The sequence below is a fragment of the Hemitrygon akajei genome, chromosome 29, assembly GCF_048418815.1.
Source record: "Hemitrygon akajei chromosome 29, sHemAka1.3, whole genome shotgun sequence".
NCBI classification, from domain to species: Eukaryota; Metazoa; Chordata; class Chondrichthyes; order Myliobatiformes; family Dasyatidae; genus Hemitrygon; species Hemitrygon akajei.
The window spans coordinates 48,720,304-48,741,051 of record NC_133152.1 but is presented as its reverse complement, the minus strand read 5'-3'; the positions used below and the strand labels follow the sequence as shown (position 1 = coordinate 48,741,051).

General features: G+C 49.4%; 1 protein-coding gene across 4 annotated transcripts in view; it reads right to left on the bottom strand.

Annotated features, from left to right (window-relative positions):
* The window catches only part of LOC140718501 (uncharacterized), a 67,478-nt gene extending 53,673 nt beyond the window's left edge, over positions 1–13,805 (bottom strand). For 3 of the 4 annotated variants that reach the window (XM_073032409.1, XM_073032411.1, XM_073032412.1), the window contains exons 1-3: positions 13,442–13,805; positions 12,136–12,211; positions 8,555–8,611 (exon numbers count right to left, since the gene is read on the bottom strand). In XM_073032409.1, the coding sequence (XP_072888510.1) occupies positions 8,555–8,611; positions 12,136–12,211; positions 13,442–13,593 (285 nt within the window). In that variant the 5' untranslated portion in view covers positions 13,594–13,805. The remainder of the gene's footprint in view (positions 1–8,554; positions 8,612–12,135; positions 12,212–13,441) is intronic. The other variant, XM_073032410.1, reaches the window with a different exon arrangement.
* Positions 13,806–20,748: the final 6,943 nt, after the last annotated feature.

The window sequence follows — 20,748 nt, the reverse complement described above, 5'->3', positions numbered from 1 at the left end:
AGGTGTATAATGTTCATGCACTGGAGCAGGTGTATAATGTTAGTGCACTGGAGCAGGTGTACAATGTTCGTGAGTCTGCACTGGAGCAGGTGTATAATGTTCGTGCACTGGAGCAGGTGTACAATGTTCTTGCACTGGAGCAGGTGTATAATGTTCATGCACTGGAGCAGGTGTATAATGTTCATGCACTGGAGCAGGTGTACAATGTTCTTGCACTGGAGCAGGTGTACAATGTTCGTGAGTCTGCACTGGAGCAGGTGTATAATGTTCGTGCACTGGAGCAGGTGTACAATGTTCTTGCACTGGAGCAGGTGTATAATGTTCATGCACTGGAGCAGGTGTATAATGTTCATGCACTGGAGCAGGTGTATAATGTTCGTGCACTGGAGCAGGTGTATAATGTTCATGCACTGGAGCAGGTGTACAATGTTCTTGCACTGGAGCAGGTGTATAATGTTCATGCACTGGAGCAGGTGTATAATGTTCGTGCACTGGAGCAGGTGTATAATGTTCGTGCACTGGAGCAGGTGTATAATGTTCATGCACTGGAGCAGGTGTACAATGTTCTTGCACTGGAGCAGGTGTATAATGTTCATGCACTGGAGCAGGTGTATAATGTTCATGCAATGGAGCAGGTGTATAATGTTCGTGCACTGGAGCAGGTGTACAATGTTTTTGCACTGGAGCAGGTGTACAATGTCCGTCAGTCTGCACTGCAGTAGATATACTCTGTTGGTTCTCACTTGAGGGAAGCCCTGCAGAGGGAGTCACACAGTAAACTTGAGATGAATGAGATGTCACATGCAGACTACATCCAATATAAAAGTTCTGAGGGATATTGATAGGAGATTTGGACCCAATGAGGGTAACTAGATGGAAATTTCTTCCCCTAATGGTGTATAATGTCCATCCTGGGGATCTAGGGAGGTGGAGTCACTGGATGTTTCAAATTCAAAGGGGAGCAGGCATTAGAGTGACAAGGGGTCTTGGAGAAAATTTTCCCCTTTCCCCATCCAATGAGATGAGGAATCCTGTGGAAATGGTAAAATTAAATAAAGGCAGAAAACACTGGTAATTCCCAGCAGGTGAGATAGTGTCTGTGGTGTCTTCAGACGTGGGTGAAGGTATGCTGAAATGAAACTAATTCCCTCTTTTCTCTGCACAGACACCATCTGACTGGCTTCCAACTTTCAGCAGTTTCTGTTTTATTCCAGATTTCCCGCACCTGCAGTATTTCATTTTCTGATGCTCAAAACCGTCGTCATCTTTACAGAGTGCAGGGAAAAATCCCTGATCATGTTGGCCAACTGCTTGTGGTTCCCTCCCACAGTGTGACCCTCCCACAGTGTGAACCTCCCTCAGTACCACCCTCCCACAGTGTGACCCTCCCTCAGTAACAACCTCCCTCAGTACCACCCTCCCACAGTGTGACCCTCCCTCAGTAACACCCTCCCACAGTGAAACCCTCTCTCAGTACCACCCCTCCCACAGTGTGATCCTCCCTCAGTACCACTCTCCCTCAGTGTGACCCTCCCTCAGTAACACCCTCCCACAGTGTGACGCTCCCTCAGTAACACCCTTCCACAGTGAAACCCTCCCTCAGTACCACCCCTCCCACAGTGTGACCATCCTTCAGTACCACCCCTCCCTCAGTACCACCCTCCCACAGTGTGACGATCCCTCAGTGTGACCCTCCCTCACTACCACCCCTGTCACAGTGTGACCCTCCCACAGTGTGAAACTCCCTCAGTACCACCCTCCCACAGTGTGACGATCCCACAGTGTGACCCTCCCTCGGTACCACCCCTCCCTCAGTGTGATCCTCCCTCGGTACCATCCTGCCACAGTGTGACACCCCCTCAGTACCACCTCTCTCTCAGTGTGACTCTCCCTCGGTACCACCTCTCTCTCAGTGTGACCCTCCCTCGGTACCACCCCTCCCTCAGTGTGATCCTCCCTCGGTACCACCCCTCCCACAGTGTGATCCTCCCTCAGTATCACCCCTCCCACAGTGTGACCTTCCCTCGGTACCACCCTCCCACAGTGTGACCCTCCCTCAGTACCACCTCTCTCTCAGTGTGACCCTCCCTCGGTATCACCCCTCCCTCATTGTGATCCTCCCTCAGTATCACCCCTCCCACAGTGTGACCTTCCCTCAGTACCGCCCTTCCCACAGTGTGACTCTCCCTTGGTACCATCCCTCCCACAGTGTGACCTTCCCTTAGTACCACCCTCCCTCAGTGTGACTCTCCCTCAGTACCACCCTCCCACAGAGTGACCCTCTCTCAGCACCGCCCCTCCCTCAGTGTGATCCTCCCTTGGTAGCACCCTCCCACAGTGTGATCCTCCCTCAGTACCAACTCTCTCTCAGTGTGACCCTCCCTCGGTATCACCCCTCCCTCAGTGTGATCCTCCCTTGGTACCACCCCTCCCACAGTGTGATCCTCCCTCGGTACAACCCTCCCACAGTGTGACCCTCCCTCGGTACCACCTCTCTCTCAGTGTGACCCTCCCTTGGTATCACCCCTCCCTCAGTGTGATCCTCCCTCGGTATCACCCCTCCCTCAGTGTGACTTTCCCTCGGTACCACCCTCCCATGGTATGACTCTCCCTGAGTACCAACCCGCCCACAGTGTGACCCTCCCTCAGTATCAACCCTCCCACAGTGTGACCCTCCCTCGGTACCACCCTCCCACAGTGAGACCCTCCCTCGGTACCACCTCTCTCTCAGTGTGACCCTCCCTTGGTATCACCCCTCCCTCAGTGTGATCCTCCCTCGGTATCACCCCTCCCTCAGTGTGACTTTCCCTCGGTACCACCCTCCCATGGTATGACTCTCCCTGAGTACCAACCCGCCCACAGTGTGACCCTCCCTCAGTATCAACCCTCCCACAGTGTGACCTTCCCTCGGTACCACCCTCCCACAGTGTGACCCTCCCTCGGTACCACCCTCCCTCAGTGTGACTCTCCCTTGGTACCACCCCTCCCTCAGTGTGATCCTCCCTCAGTACCACCCTCCCACATAATGACCCTCTCTCAGCACCACCCCTCTCTCAGTACCACCCTTCCCACAGTGTGACCTTCCCTCGGTACCACCCTCCCTCAGTGTGACCCTCCCTTGGTACCACCCTCCCTCAGTGTGACTCTCCCTCAGTACCACCCTCCCACAGTGTGACCCTCCCTCGGTACCACCCCTCCCTCGGTACCACCCCTCCCTCAGTGTGATCCTCCCTCAGTACCACCCTCACACAGTGTGACCCTCCCTCAGATTCACCTCTCCCACAGTGTGATCCTCCCTCGGTATCACCCCTCCCACAGTGTGATCCTCCCTCAGTATCACCCCTCCCACAGTGTGACCTTCCCTCGGTACCACCCTCCCACAGTGTGACCCTCCCTCGGTACCACCCTCCCTCAGTGTGACTCTCCCTCGGTACCACCCTCCCACAGTGTGACCCTCCCTCGGTACCACCCCTCCCTCAGTGTGATCCTCCCTTGGTACCACCCCTTCCTCAGTGTGATCCTCCCTCAGTACCACCCTCCCACAGAGTGACCCTCACTCAGTACCACTCTCCCTCAGTGTGACCCTCCCTCAGTAACACCCTCCCACAGTGTGACCCTCCCTCAGTAACACCCTCCCACAGTGAAACCCTCCCTCAGTACCACCCCTCCCACAGTGTGACCATCCTTCAGTACCACCCCTCCCTCAGTACCACCCTCCCACAGTGAGACGATCCCTCAGTGTGACCCTCCCTCACTACCACCCCTGTCACAGTGTGACCCTCCCACAGTGTGAAACTCCCTCAGTACCACCCTCCCACAGTGTGATGATCCCACAGTGTGACCCTCCCTCGGTACCACCCCTCCCTCAGTGTGATCCTCCCTCGGTACCATCCTGCCACAGTGTGACCCCCCCTCAGTACCACCTCTCTCTCAGTGTGACTCTCCCTCGGTACCACCTCTCTCTCAGTGTGACCCTCCCTCGGTACCACCCCTCCCTCAGTGTGATCCTCCCTCGGTACCACACCTCCCACAGTGTGATCCTCCCTCAGTATCACCCCTCCCACAGTGTGACCTTCCCTCGGTACCACCCTCCCACAGTGTGACCCTCCCTCAGTACCACCTCTCTCTCAGTGTGACCCTCCCTCGGTATCACCCCTCCCTCATTGTGATCCTCCCTCAGTATCACCCCTCCCACAGTGTGACCTTCCCTCAGTACCCGCCCTTCCCACAGTGTGACTCTCCCTTGGTACCATCCCTCCCACAGTGTGACCTTCCCTTAGTACCACCCTCCCTCAGTGTGACTCTCCCTCAGTACCACCCTCCCATGGTATGACTCTCCCTGAGTACCAACCCGCCCACAGTGTGACCCTCCCTCAGTATCAACCCTCCCACAGTGTGACCCTCCCTCGGTACCACCCTCCCACAGTGTGACCCTCCCTCGGTACCACCTCTCTCTCAGTGTGACCCTCCCTTGGTATCACCCCTCCCTCAGTGTGATCCTCCCTCGGTATCACCCCTCCCTCAGTGTGACTTTCCCTCGGTACCACCCTCCCATGATATGACTCTCCCTGAGTACCAACCCGCCCACAGTGTGACCCTCCCTCAGTATCAACCCTCCCACAGTGTGACCCTCCCTCGGTACCACCCTCCCACAGTGTGACCTTCCCTCGGTACCACCCTCCCACAGTGTGACCCTCCCTCGGTACCACCCTCCCTCAGTGTGACTCTCCCTTGGTACCACCCCTCCCTCAGTGTGATCCTCCCTCAGTACCACCCTCCCACATAATGACCCTCTCTCAGCACCACCCCTCTCTCAGTACCACCCCTCCCACAGTGTGACCTTCCCTCGGTACCACCCTCCCTCAGTGTGATCCTCCCTCAGTACCACCCTCCCTCAGTGTGATCCTCCCTCAGTACCAACTCTCTCTCAGTGTGACCCTCCCTCGGTATCACCCCTCCCTCAGTGTGATCCTCCCTCGGTACCACCCCTCCCACAGTGTGATCCTCCCTCGGTACCACCCTCCCACAGTGTGACCCTCCCTCAGTAACAACCTCCCTCAGTACCACCCTCCCACAGTGTGACCTTCCCTCGGTACCACCCTCCCTCAGTGTGATCCTCCCTCAGTACCACCCTCCCTCAGTGTGATCCTCCCTCAGTACCAACTCTCTCTCAGTGTGACCCTCCCTCGGTATCACCCCTCCCTCAGTGTGATCCTCCCTCGGTACCACCCCTCCCACAGTGTGATCCTCCCTCGGTATCACCTCTCTCTCAGTGTGACCCTCCCTCGGTATCACCTCTCTCTCAGTGTGACCCTCCCTCGGTACCACCCCTCCCTCAGTGTGATCCTCCCTCGGTATCACCTCTCTCTCAGTGTGACCCTCCCTCGGTATCAACTCTCTCTCAGTGTGACCCTCCCTCGGTACCACCCCTCCCACAGTGTGATCCTCCCTCGGTATCACCTCTCTCTCAGTGTGACCCTCCCTCGGTATCAACTCTCTCTCAGTGTGACCCTCCCTCGGTATCACCTCTCTCTCAGTGTGACCCTCCCTCGGTACCACCCCTCCCTCAGTGTGACTCTCCCTTGGTACCACCCCTCCCTCAGTGTGATCCTCCCTCAGTACCACCCTCCCACATAATGACCCTCTCTCAGCACCACCCCTCTCTCAGTACCACCCCTCCCACAGTGTGACCTTCCCTCGGTACCACCTCTCTCTCAGTGTGACCCTCCCTTGGTATCACCCCTCCCTCAGTGTGACCCTCCCTCGGTCCCACCCTCCCTCAGTGTGACTCTCCCTTGGTACCACCCCTCCCTCAGTGTGATCCTCCCTCAGTACCACCCTCCCACATAATGACCCTCTCTCAGCACCACCCCTCTCTCAGTACCACCCCTCCCACAGTGTGTCCTTCCCTCGGTACCACCCTCCCTCAGTGTGACCCTCCCTCGGTACCACCCTCCCTCAGTGTGACTCTCCCTCAGTACCACCCTCCCACAGTGTGACCCTCCCTCGGTACCACCCCTCTCTCAGTGTGACCCTCCCTTGGTATCACCCCTCCCTCAGTGTGATCCTCCCTCGGTATCACCCCTCCCTCAGTGTGACTTTCCCTCGGTACCACCCTCCCATGGTATGACTCTCCCTGAGTACCAACCCGCCCACAGTGTGACTCTCCCTCAGATTCACCTCTCCCACAGTGTGATCCTCCCTCGGTATCACCCCTTCCACAGTGTGATCCTCCCTCAGTATCACCCCTCCCACAGTGTGACCTTCCCTCGGTACCACCCTCCCACAGTGTGACCCTCCCTCGGTACCACCCTCCCTCAGTGTGACTCTCCCTCGGTACCACCCTCCCACAGTGTGACCCTCCCTCGGTACCACCCCTCCCTCAGTGTGATCCCCCCTTGGTACCACCCCTCCCTCAGTGTGATCCTCCCTCAGTACCACCCTCCCACAGAGTGACCCTCACTCAGCACCACCCCTCCCTCAGTACCACCCTCCCACAGTGTGACCTTCCCTCAGTACCACCCCTCTCAAAGTGTGACCTTCCCTCAGTACCCCGCCCTTCCCACAGTGTGACCCTCCCTCAGTACCACCTCTGTCTCAGTGTGACCCTCCCTTGGTATCACCCCTCCCTCAGTGTGACCCTCCCTCGGTACCACCCCTCCCTCAGTGTGACTCTCCCTTGGTACCACCCCTCCCTCAGTGTGATCCTCCCTCAGTACCACCCTCCCACATAATGACCCTCTCTCAGCACCACCCCTCTCTCAGTACCACCCCTCCCACAGTGTGACCTTCCCTCGGTACCACCTCTCTCTCAGTGTGACCCTCCCTTGGTATCACCCCTCCCTCAGTGTGACCCTCCCTCGGTCCCACCCTCCCTCAGTGTGACTCTCCCTTGGTACCACCCCTCCCTCAGTGTGATCCTCCCTCAGTACCACCCTCCCACATAATGACCCTCTCTCAGCACCACCCCTCTCTCAGTACCACCCCTCCCACAGTGTGTCCTTCCCTCGGTACCACCCTCCCTCAGTGTGACCCTCCCTCGGTACCACCCTCCCTCAGTGTGACTCTCCCTCAGTACCACCCTCCCACAGTGTGACCCTCCCTCGGTACCACCCCTCTCTCAGTGTGACCCTCCCTTGGTATCACCCCTCCCTCAGTGTGATCCTCCCTCGGTATCACCCCTCCCTCAGTGTGACTTTCCCTCGGTACCACCCTCCCATGGTATGACTCTCCCTGAGTACCAACCCGCCCACAGTGTGACTCTCCCTCAGATTCACCTCTCCCACAGTGTGATCCTCCCTCGGTATCACCCCTTCCACAGTGTGATCCTCCCTCAGTATCACCCCTCCCACAGTGTGACCTTCCCTCGGTACCACCCTCCCACAGTGTGACCCTCCCTCGGTACCACCCTCCCTCAGTGTGACTCTCCCTCGGTACCACCCTCCCACAGTGTGACCCTCCCTCGGTACCACCCCTCCCTCAGTGTGATCCCCCCTTGGTACCACCCCTCCCTCAGTGTGATCCTCCCTCAGTACCACCCTCCCACAGAGTGACCCTCACTCAGCACCACCCCTCCCTCAGTACCACCCTCCCACAGTGTGACCTTCCCTCAGTACCACCCCTCTCACAGTGTGACCTTCCCTCAGTACCCGCCCTTCCCACAGTGTGACCCTCCCTCAGTACCACCTCTGTCTCAGTGTGACCCTCCCTTGGTATCACCCCTCCCTCAGTGTGATCCTCCCTCGGTATCACCCCTCCCTCAGTGTGACTTTCCCTCCGTACCCCCCTCCCATGGTATGACTCTCCCTGAGTACCACCCCTCCCACAGTGTGACCCTCCCTCGGTACCATCCCTCCCACAGTGTGACTCTCCCTCGGTACCACCCCTCCCACAGTGTGACCCTCCCTCGGTACCATCCCTCCCACAGTGTGACTCTCCCTCAGTACCACCCCTCCCACAGTGTGACCCTCCCTCATTATCAACCCTCCCACAGTGTGACTCTCCCTCAATACCACCGTTCCTCAGTAGCACCCCTCTCACAGTGGGTTGCTCTCTCAGTACTGCCCCTCCCACTTTGGGATACTCCCTCAATACTAGCCCTCCAAATATCGAATGTTTCCTCAGTATTGAGTGGAATGCTCCCTCAGTACTACCTCTCCCACAACGTGACCCTCCCTCGGTACTACCACTCCCATATTGGAATACTCCCAAAGTATCTTCCCTTTCTCAGTGGGTTGCTCTCTTAGTACTGCATTCCCACAGAGGGATGCTCTCTCTATAACATCTCTCCAGCATGGGAAGTTCCCTCACTACTGCCCCTCACACAGTAGTGATCTGATTTCTATAGGGGAGAGTTATTCTCAGCAAGTCTTCATTGATGAACATTATAGAAGAGGGTCATCGCTTTTAAAGAATCAATGGCAGCAGCAAGTGGTCCCAGTTGGCTGGCTCAAATGCTACCCGCCCTCATGGAGAGAGTTGAGGATCATTGGATGGGTGGCTGAGAGAGTCTGGCACCCCACACAGGCCCAAGGCTTTTGCTAAACTATCTTACCCTAGACAACTCTTCCAGGCGATCTGCAAACACGTGGTCACCTTGCGAGTATTGACTCTGAGGAGCAAGATTGGAAAATAAACCGATTAAAATGGTCAGCACAGTAGCTTGTGGTTAATGTAACCTATTACAGGGCCAGCAATCCCAGTTAAATTCCCACCCGTGCCTGTAAGAAGTTTCTACATTCTCCCTGTGCCTGTATGGGTTTCCTCCAGGTGCTCCAATTTCCTTCCACAGTCCAAAGACGTACTGGTTAATTGGTCATGTGTGTAACTGGGCAGTATGGACTCAAAGCGCTGAAGGGCCAGTTACTGGGCTGTATCTCTAAATATAATAAATTAATACATAAACTAAAGTCAGTCAGAAGCCAAACACACACACATATAAATTCCGTATAAATTGACAGGGACAAATCTTGGGCAAAGAGTACTGTGAACCAGGGCTTTAGGAGAACTGCTAATCTGCTCCCATTCTGAGCAGGCCTCACACTTCTCCCTTTCCACTGCGTGGGTGTTACACACTCCACCTCCCACTGTGTGTGTGTCCGCAGCAAACTGTGGTCCAGTATCACTGACTCAATGTTTTGGAACTCCAGTCCTTGAGAAGGGGCTTCTCACACATCAACTGTGTACGAGGCTGATGGAGGCGATTGGGAACACTTTGTAGCTGCATCCATTACCATTAAATTTAATCTCATGAACGGACCACATAAACCCTCTGCCAGGGTTATGCAGGCCATTCCAGTGATGGAGGGGCACTGGTCTAACATCTTCTGGATGTGTTGGCATCCTGAACAGTCCATGGCAAGCTGTTCGACCTATCCCAGGCCACCGAAGTTTCAAGCCAATGTTTTCATTTTGACCAGGCCTAGATGACCAGCATTTAGCTCCTCCAACACTTTAGCTCTCAGCTTGGGTCACACAACAATTCTAGATCTCTACATAAGGCAACCCCATCAAGGGCAAGTTCATCCCGGCGATGGTATAAATGGGGAAACTGGAGCTTCTGCTACACATTCCAGTCATTTTATGTTGCCATACAGACTTGAGTCAGTGTGGTGTCTTTTCTGGTTTCTCTTTGGATCATCTCTGCTGTAGTAGGGAGACTTTCAATTTGTATTAGGGAGAATAAGTCAAGATGAGTATCCTCTTTTGAAAATTTTTCAGGTACTTCCTTTTCCAAGGACAAATGGGACAATCCATCAGTATTTCCATGATCAGTTACCCTCTTGAATTCCATCTTGTAATTGTGTCCTCCAAGAAACAGAGCCCATTCGTGCTGCTGCTGTTAGTGAAACACCCTTCTGTGAAATGAAAATGGACACTAGAGGTTGATGATCAGTAATGAGGGTACACTTTCTCCCATATAAGAACTGGTTGAAACTTTTTACAATCTGTCTATCTGTAGCAATAAAGGAACGTGATAAAGGCTACGGGCATTCCCTTCCATCACTCATAACATGTGACATGACTGCACCTATACCATAAGGTGAGTCTTGATTGGCAAGCTTCACTGGAGAGTGTGGATCATAATGTGTGAGTACAGTATCTGACATCACCATTTCCTTTGTCGTTTGGAAAGCCACCTCACCCGGCTTTGTCCATTGCCATTTCTTCCCAATCTGCAGTAATGAGGTCGAAGGGTGGAGCACAGTGGGCAGGTTTAACAGAATCTTGTTGTAGTTGTGCACTGAAGTTGTCACCTCAACTGGTGACAAAAAGTTTGCAACTTAACCTTCAGGGCTCAGTGAACAACCTTACAATGTGTTATAGTAATTGGCACATCCGAAAGAGAACCACAACTGTGACACGTCCTTTGGCCATAGGGCATCAACCAGTACTTCCATTTTCTCAGCACAGTTGTGCATCAGTGGTGTGACCACAGTAAGTGATGCTTGGTGTCAAGAATTCACACTTGTGTTGTGCTCTCAGCCCATAATCCTCTCACCTTTTCAATGCTGTCTTGAGACTTTGGAGATGTTCCTTATCATCCATACCAGTAACAGATTTTTCATCAACTGCATTCCCACTGCTGCTCTTTTTGAAACTGCAACTTGACTTTTTATTTTTTCTCTTCTCTATGCAGTCCATTTACTTTTGTTGGCCCAACATGCTCTTTGTATGTGTCCTACTTCATCGCATTTTCTGCAAGTTTCACCTTTAAACCTGCATTTTTTTTGGTATACGTGAGCCCCTGCCACAACAGTAACACAAGTTGTTCAGTAAGGCCGGTTTTTATTTAGACATTACAGTTCTGTCATGCTCACTTCATTCCTGCCGCAATTCAATTGATCTGGCTGTTGTTTTCATTGATATAGCAATTTCAACTGTTCGTTTAAAAGTAAGCTGTGCTTCACTTAGGAACCATTTTTGAAAGCTTTCTTGTAAGATTCCGCAGACTAAAAGACCTTTCCGTGCATCATTAAGCCCATCACTGGACTGACAACGATCAGACAATTTCATCATTAAGTTCATCACTGGACTGACAATGATCAGACAATTTCATCATTAAGTCCATCACTGGACTGACAATGATCAGACAATTTCATCATTAAGTCCATCACTGGACTGACAATGATCAGACAATTCATCAATTCAGCCACATAAGCTGAAATGGACTCCTCTTTCTTTTAAATCTGCTTATGAAACCTAAAGCGATTTGCAATCAGCAATGGTTTTGGTTTTAAATGTTCCTGCAATACTTTCACAATAGCAACAAAGCTCATTTCAGCTGGTTTAGTTGGAGTAGTCAAACTGTATGCTCTTCCACCTATTGTACTCAGCAAAACTGGTACTCACTTCCTATCAGCTATTCCATTTGCTTTAAAATCAATTTGTTCAATATACATCATCCAGTTATCTTTTGTGCAATTCAATGCATCTATTTTTCTGATGCAGCCAGCATTTCTGCTTTTCCTTTATTTATTAATATTATCACATGGTACTCATGTTTATGAACCTGTAAATTTAATCTATTTTCCCAAGTCAAGTTTATTGTCATTTAACTAAATATGTGTGTATAATGTATATGACCATATACTGTACCATATACACATACTGTAATGTGTATAGAAGTGAGACAGCATTTCTATGAACCAGGGTGTTAAGCACAGTAGTACACATACTCAGGATACTCAGGATAACTTCTGAAGGTAAGGATAAAATCTACAGAGGATTCACACATAAATAACAAACTAAGGTGCATTAATATTTTGATTTTTAAATTGGCCCCTTCCTGAACCTTCCCGAAGAAGTACGTGCTACACTTCAACAAGTAGGTAGTCGTCTCAGGTTCATTTTAAAACTTACTCATCGCCACTGTTATGTTTTGTAACTCTAAAATATAAAATTAATTGGAAGAGGAACATGGGACTGGGGATAATTGTCTCTAACTTGTTTTTACTTTAAGTGGAGCATGCACAATATGATGTGGTGGTGTACTGACATATGCTATTCTCTACTTTTACATATAACCCATATAACAACAACGAATGCTTAATTAAACAATATATCTCCAGTATTACTTGGGCTCAGCATGACAAGGCACCAGTGTCAGTGGAACCTGTCTGGAGAGGGACCTACCTGCACCGGTTCTATCAGTCTATCCAGCTCTGGGGGTGATCTAATAATATCTTGTCCACTTGCAGGGGGGGAGTGTCTGTGGGAAGGAAAGGTGTAAATAAAATCTTCACATTCTGGTAATAAAAACAGAACATTCTGGAAGCACTCAGCAGCTGAGGTAAGTCTGTGGAGAGAGTTAATGTTTCAGTTTGGATCCTTTTTCAGATGGGAGAAAGAGAGAAAGTTGGCTTGAAGTTAGCAAGGTCAGGACAGGACGGGGCGAGGCCCCACATACAGAGAACAACACAGTCTTCTTGTTAGGAAAGGGAGAGACGGAGGCATCTCTGACAGGCTGAGGCCCTGCATACAAAGAATGATGTGGTGTCCAAGTAAGGGAGAGGCAGGATGGGGGCATCTCTGACAGCAAGAGGCCAGCACCTCGGTGGGAGAGATGGTGAGCTAACAGAATGAACGATTCATAACCATGGTACATAGTGCAGATAGTCCTTCCCCTCCTTAGTGGGAGAGGTGGCGGGTTGGGAAGAGGCTGTCCCAGTGGATAAATAACCCCGGTGCATTGTGCTAACTGTGTGGTGATGATGGAGAAATGAATATTTAATGTGCTAAAGTGTTGGTTGTTTTGTCGTGGGTGTTGTTGAGATCTGTCATGGGTGACGTTGAACTTTGTCGTGGGTGATATTGAACATTGTTATGGGTGACGTTGAGTTTTGTCATGGGTGACGTGAACTTTGTGAGATGTTGATCTGCTCCCTGCTAACTTCTAGGCCCTGGTCCCACTCTGGGCCAAAGGTGAGTTGGGGTCTGGAGCCAAGAATGTAAACTAGGCACTGTCGGAATGTTACACTCAGCAGGTTATGGTGAGTTACGGTCAGTTATGGTGAGTTATGGAGGTGTGCAGCATTCAGTGGGTGAGCACAGGGAGAGGGAGCACCCAGTGGGTAGGTGCTGGGACAGGGGCTGCACTGGGCCAGTCAAGGGTTTACTTGTGGAGGGGATCTCCCAGCCTGTTCCAGGCAGTTTAGTGCAGGGGTCAGCACTTAGGTTAGAGGTCAGGTTGTACTCAGACTTGGCACCCACCCCTACAGCCACCATTTCTGTGTCAGGATTGAGTGGAGCTGTGCTGTGTGAGTCCGTGGACCCAGAGACCCAGCTGCGTGTGACCTCTCACACATCACCCCTTATCCAGCCCAAGCTACACAGCACAAATCCTTTGACCCAAAACCTTCAAACTTTGATTCCTCAGAGTGTGCTGGTGTCTCAATAATTGCTGTGTTCAGATTATTGGGGAACAGAGAGTGGGTCATACCTGAAGCTTGGTATTTGTACCAGATCCTCCTGTTCCTGTTCTCCGGAGTTTCTGCAGCACCGAGGGGTAACGCTGATGCATCCCATTTCTAAACCACACGCCTGCACACGCGGTATCCAAGCCCACTCACCAGCTTCACATCGGCACATCATAAGCTGCCCACAGAAACATCTTGCTTCAGAGAACACGTCACTCTGTAACCGTAAAATACACCCTGCAAAGGAACAATCAACTAAAACATATTTGCCTAAAATGCGAGTCGTTTTCCTGTCTGGTTTGTGTGGAGATCTGGAGATAGCAACGTGGACAAATTCACTGATAGTCCCTATGAAGCGTGGTTCATGTATGACTGCTTCAAAACTTCTTCTCTTCCTGTGTCAGAATCTCCTTCTGCTTCAGCTTCCTGTTATTTTCTTGACGTAGGCTGGTTGCTGCAGTCTGCCTGGTGGTAATCTTCTTTGTAAAAGTAATGATACATTCACACACCAAGTAAACCTCTCCTCTTGGTATTGTTCATGGTCTTGGGAATCAGAAGGCTCTCAGTTTATGTTTAGCCAGTTAGTTGGCCGTATCGCACACCTGGTAAATACAAAACACAACGACAAGATGCCACAAACCACTGTGGTACTTGACAGCTCATGCTCCAGACAACTATTGGCAGGTTGGCTCTGGAGGTGTGCTTCCCTGTAGGAGAAACAAGAGCTTGGGGTCACTGTTAAAAAAGGAGAGGTTGATCAGTAGCACTGAGGTAGGAAGAATTTTTTTCTATCAGACAGATTTATCTTTGGAAATCTCTTCGTCAAAGGCAAGGGGAGTTCGAATATTTTCAAGGCTGATAAGAAAAAGATGAAACATTATGGAGCTCAGGAGTGATGTGGAATGATATTACAATCAGATCTTAATAAGACAAATTAGGCCATTTGGCCCATCGAGTATGCTCTGCCTTTTTGTTATGGCTGATCCATTTCCCTCTCAGCTCCAACTTTCTCCCTGTAACTGTTCATATCCTGACTAACCAAGAATCTACCAACCTCTGTCTTAAATATACCCAATGACTTGGCCTCTACAGCCACCTGTGGCAATGAATTTTTGTAATGTAAGGCGAACCAGATAAAACTCAGTTGTGAACAGGGAATTTCTCCACCAGCTCAGCTGCTTGTGTTTGTTTGTTGCAAGTATTAATTCCAACCAGGGCAACCTCTGCAGATTTCCTCCTCGACTCAGTCAACTACTTTTCCCTCCCCATCATTGGTCATTACCATGAGAGGTTCTTCCTCAAAGATGTCCTGCTCAAGATCAAAAGCCCCACCATCCAGGCCATGCCATCTTCTCACAGCTACCATTGGGCAGGAGGTACAGAGCCTGGAGTCCTACAAGAACAGTATTTGGATCTTGAACCAACCTAAATAACCCTAATCAGGAGTGTGTCAGGAATGGACAGGAGGAGGAGTATAGGAAACTGATACAGGACTTTGTGATATGGTGCAACTCAAACTACCTGCGTCTCAATATCACCAAGACCAAGGAGATGGTGGTGGACTTTAGATCTAGGCCTCATATGGAGCCAGTGATCATTAATGGAGAATGTGTGGAGCAGGTTAAGACCTACAAGTATCTGGGAGTACAGTTAGACGAGAAGCTAGACTGGACTGCCAACACAGATGCCTTGTGCAGGAAGGCACAGAGTCGACTGTACTTCCTAAGAAGGTTGGCGTCATTCAATGTCTGTAGTGAGATGCTGAAGATGTTCTATAGGTCAGTTGTGGAGAGCGCCCTCTTCTTTGTGGTGGCGTATTGGGGAGGAAGCATTAAGAAGAGGGACGCCTCACGTCTTAATAAGCTGGTAAGGAAGGCGGGCTCTGTCGTGGGCAAAGTACTGGAGAGTTTAACATCGGTAGCTGAGCGAAGGGCGCTGAGTAGGCTACGGTCAATTATGGATAACTCTGAACATCCTCTACATAGCACCATCCAGAGACAGAGAAGCAGTTTCAGCGACAGGTTACTATCGATGCAATGCTCCTCAGACAGGATGAAGAGGTCAATACTCCCCAATGCCATTAGGCTTTACAATTCTACCGCCAGGACTTAAGAACTTTTTAAAAGCTATTATTAATGCTTTTTGAGATAGTGATTTAGATGCATATCATATTTTTTACTGAGTTAAGTATTGTATGTAATTAGTTTTGCTACAACAAGTGTATGGGACATTGGAAAAAAGTTGAATTTCCCCATGGGGATGAATAAAGTATCTATCTATCTATCTATCTATCTATCTAATCAGTAGCAAAGCTATGACCACTTTACACTAAAACAGCCTTTTCCTTTGTTCTAATTGTTCTTTCTTGTGAACATTGTGTTTAATTTATTTTTTTCTGGATGTTGTGGTTCTGATGCTCTGTGCCTGTGATGCTGCTGCAGGTATGTTTTTCATTGCACCTGTGCACACATGGATTTGCATAGATGAAATAAACTTGACCTCACTTGACTTGGGAGACGGGATGGAGATATGCTCTACCAAAGGAGGTGTAAAGTACTCCTTCCCTCCGTTAGCCTGCAGGTCACCCTTGGACAAGGTGCAGCACCCACTTAGCTCCCCAGTCAGTCTCACGTGAAGTCATGGGAACAGGTGGTGGATGGTCGTATGAGCAGCTAGTACATATCACAAGTCCTGGTTATGTGACTACTGACACCAGGCAGATAATCTCTGAAGAGTAATAATAATGGCTGGGGTCACCCATCTTGTAAAGACACTTTCCAGAAGAAGGCATTGGCAAGCTACTTCTGTAGAAAAATTTTGCAAGAACAATCATGGTCATGGGACCATGATTGCCCACGTCATATGACATGGGACCTAATGTTAATGTCATACAACATGGCACATGATGATGGTGACTAGACTTGAGGGACCCAATGGTCAACTGCTGAAGCTAAAGACATTGGTTATCTTCGATCCCCTGAAGGTGAGGAAACACAGAGAGGATTGAATCAAGCACTGCTGAATTGGCAGTATTGTAGGGCACCTCCCAACTGCACAAAAACATTCTCAGTGCACGGTGTGGACGCAATGTCATCAAAGGACTGTGTGTTGACATTTCCTTGTGTTACAGAACAGGCCGCAGTGAACTTGCAAAACTTAGTGATGATTGAGAAATCTAAAAGTAAGGTCAAAGTTCCTCTATTTCAGAAAAAAATAACAGTGCACTTCTATTTCTTCATTATTTCAATGACTGTTAGATCTGCTGGTGGACCAGCCCCAAAGTATGGTGGCCTGGTTCAAATGGAACATGGGGCGAAAAATGGCAGACTAGTGCGAGGTGTTGCATTTTGGGAGGAAAGGACCAAGCAGGATAGGACTTACGAGGTGAGTGGTAGGGCACTGTGAAGTGTGGTAGAACAGACTGATCTGGAAATAAAGATCCATAATTTCTTGAAGATGGCATCATAGGTAAATAGGGTCATAAAGAAAGCTTTGGCATATTGGCTTTCTTAAACCAAAGTATTGAGTACAGGAGTTGGGATGTTATGCTGAAGTTGTACAAAACATTAGTGAGGTCTAATTTTGAGTATTGTGTGCAGTTTTGGTCACCTACCTACAGGAAAGATATCAATAAAATTGAAAGAGTATTGAGACCTAAACTATAGGGAAAGGTTGAATAGGTTAGGACTTTATTCCCCAGAGCATAAGAAAATGAAGGGAGATTTGATTAAGGTATACAAAATTATGAGGGGTATAGATAGGGTAAATGCAAGCAGGCTTTTTTCTACTGAGACTGGATGAGTCTAGAACTAGAGGTCATGGGTTAAGGATGAAAGGTGAACTGTTGAGAGGAACATGAGGGGAATTTCTTCGCTCAGAGGGTAGTGAGTGTGGAATGGTGGAACAAGCTGCCAGTGGTGGATGGGGTTTTAATTTCAATAGTTAAGAGAAATTTGGATAGGTACATGGATGAGAGGGTTATGAAGGACAGGTGGAGATCGATGGGACTAAGGAGAATAACATTTTGGCATGACTAGATGGGCTGAAGGGCCTGTTTCTATGCTGTAGTGTTCTATGACTCTATGTCCTTATGTGGGAACAGAATAACCCCACAATGCCACTGCCGAGTGGGGGTTCCATGATGGGATGGGAAAGTCGCCACTCGGGAGAGACCGCAAGCAATAATGGCAGCAGAAATATTCACCCATACCTTGGAAATTTACCAAAGAGTTAGGCAGGTTGGTAGTCAGCATGGACTGTGCGGGCTGCACTGTACTGTATCACTTGGTGACATGGTGCTAGGTGTTGAGGTAATGGGGGAAAGGTTAACACTGAGGATTGGGGAAAATAAGCTGAACTGCTCCGATACAGAGGGGATGTTGTCCCTGGTCCCATCCATATCTTTCATAAGAGTCCAGGAAGCAGGGAATACTATATCGATTTAATGTGTGTGTGGGGGGGGGGGGGGGGGGGGGAGAGGGAGAACTATAGACACACAATTTTTCTTAAAGCCCCCTTCAGGATATTACAGAGTGGTTGAAGAGTTTCCTGGGGAGCTCTGTGAGCCGTTGTAATTCAGGGTTTCAGCCTGAAACAAGAACAAACCCACAGATTCTGTTTAATCCATTGAGTTCCTCCAGCAGTTTGTTTCCAGCTGAATATCTAAACGAGTCCCTTTTACCTGTATTTCCCTCTATGCAGGTCCCTGTCCTTTTAAGGGTCATAGATGTACCTGTCTCTACCCCTTACTTTGATAACTCATTCCAAGTATGCATCGTCTTCTGTGTGAAAAATGTGCCATCAGATTATCTTTGAAATTCTCCTCACTCACCTTGAACCTAGGCCCTGTAGTTTGAGACACTCTTACTCTGGAAATAAAGACGGTGACTATCCTTATCTATATTTCATGTGATTTTACAAACCTCCATCAGGTCAGACCTCAGCCTCCTTTGCTCCAGGGAAGTGTTCCAGCCAGTCCAGTCTCTTCTTATTAATCAAGCCCTCCAGTCCCAGCCATGTATTACATCTACACAAAATATTGTTGCAAAACCATCATCAGGGAACCCCACTACCCAGGCCATGCTCTCTTTTCACTGCTGTCATTAAGAAGGTGGTATAGGAGCCTCAGGACCCACACCAGATTTGGAAACACATTATCCCTCAACCATCAGACTCTTGAACCAGAGGGGATATCTCCACCCAACTTCACTTGCCCCATCATTGAACTGTTCCCACTGAACTAGACTCACTTTCAAAGGCTCTTCATCTCATGTTCTTGATATTTATTGTTTATTTATTATTATTTTCTTTTGTATTTGCAGTTTGTTGTCTCTTTCATGCCTGTCTTGCTGTGTGTTTCATTGATTCTATTGTGTTTCTTTGTATTTACTGTGAATGCCCACAAGAAGGTGAATGTCAGAGTTGTATATGGTGACAGATATGTACTTTGGTAATAAATTTACTTCAAACTTTTGAAGGTATTTGAGAAACATTTTGCACTATCTCTAGCTTGAGGGAGACTGAAGGAGTGGGATGTATGGAGGGAAATTAAGAAAGGGGATATGGGAGGGAATTAGGATTGGGAGAGGCAGATGTAGGAGAAGAATTAAGCAAGCCATTTGGCCCAGATCTGATTTTTATTTCACCCTATGCTTCCACCATCCCCCGTAACCCTTAAACCCTTTACTAATCAGAAACCTATCAACTTCCATTTTAAATACACCCAGTGACTTGGCCTCCACAGATATCTGTGGCAATGAATTCCACAGATTTACCACCTTCTGGTAAACAAATTCCTTTTCATTTCAATTCTACAGAGAACTATTCTGTGGTGGGGTACGTAGGTCTATAACCAGAAACAAATGGCTTTCTGGTGCTGGGGATGGGTGGTGGAGCAGCCTGGAATCAGGAAGGGACGTGGTCCCTTTGGGTGAGAGCTTGAGCTTGTTCTGATGTGACGTCTGTGGTCGGGTTCAGTGTGTGTGGGGTTTGAGTTGTGATTGTGTCAGTGAGTGTGTACAGGGTTAGAGTTGTGTTTGTGTCAGTGAGTGTGTATGGGGTTAGAGTTGTGATTGTGCTAGTGAGCGTGTGTGGGGTTAGAGTTGTGTTTGTGTTAGTGTGTGTGGGGTTAGAGTTGTGTTTGTGTTAGTGAGTGTGTGAGAGGTTAGAGTTGTGTTTGTGTTAGTGAGTGTGTGAGGGGTTAGAGTTGTGTTTGTGTGAGTGTGTGTGGGGTTAGAGTTGTGTGTGTTAGTGAGCGTGTACGGGGTTAGAGTTGTGTTTGTGTCAGTGAGTGTGTACAGGGTTAGAGTTGTGTTTGTGTCAGTGAGTGTGTATGGGGTTAGAGTTGTGATTGTGCTAGTGAGCGTGTGTGGGGTTAGAGTTGTGTTTGTGTTAGTGTGTGTGGGGTTAGAGTTGTGTTTGTGTTAGTGAGTGTGTGAGAGGTTAGAGTTGTGTTTGTGTTAGTGAGTGTGTGAGGGGTTAGAGTTGTGTTTGTGTGAGTGTGTGTGGGGTTAGAGTTGTGTGTGTTAGTGAGCGTGTAAGGGGTTAGAGTTGTGTTTGTGTCAGTGAGTGTGTGTGGGGTTAGAGTTGTGTTTGTGTTAGTGAGTGTGTGTGGGGTTAGAGTTGTGTTTGTGTTAGTGAGTGTGTGTAGGGTTAGAGTTGTGTTTGTGATGCACCATCAATAACTCTCGGAAACGTGAGGCGAGATATAGGCTTTTACTGGCTGGAAGAAAGAACAAACAGCAAGTGACCACCACACAACATCCTGGAGACTGAGGCCGGGGCTGTGCCTCCAATCGCCTTTATACTGGGGTCTGTGGGAGGAGCCACAGGAGCAGTCAGCGGGGGGGGGGGGGGGGCGTGTCCAGACAGGTATATGTAGTTCACCACAGTTTGTGTCAGTGAGTGTGTGTGGGGTTAGAGTTGTGTTTGTGTCAGTGAGTGTGTACTGGTTAGAGTTGTGTTTGTGTCAGTGAGTGTGTGTAGGGTTAGAGTTGTGTTTGTGTCAGTGAGTGTGTATGGGGTTAGAGTTGTGTTTGTGTTAGTGTGTGAGGGGTTAGAGTTGTGTTTGTGTGAGTGTGTGTGGGGTTAGAGTTGTGTGTGTTAGTGAGCGTGTACGGGGTTAGAGTTGTGTTTGTGTCAGTGAGTGTGTCTGGGGTTAGAGTTGTGTTTGTGTTAGTGAGTGTGTGTGGGGTTAGAGTTGTGTTTGTGTTAGTGAGTGTGTGGGGTTAGAGTTGTGTTTGTGTCAGTGAGTGTGTGTAGGGTTAGAGTTGTGTTTGTGATGCACCATCAATAACTCTCGGAAACGTGAGGCGAGATATAGGCTTTTACT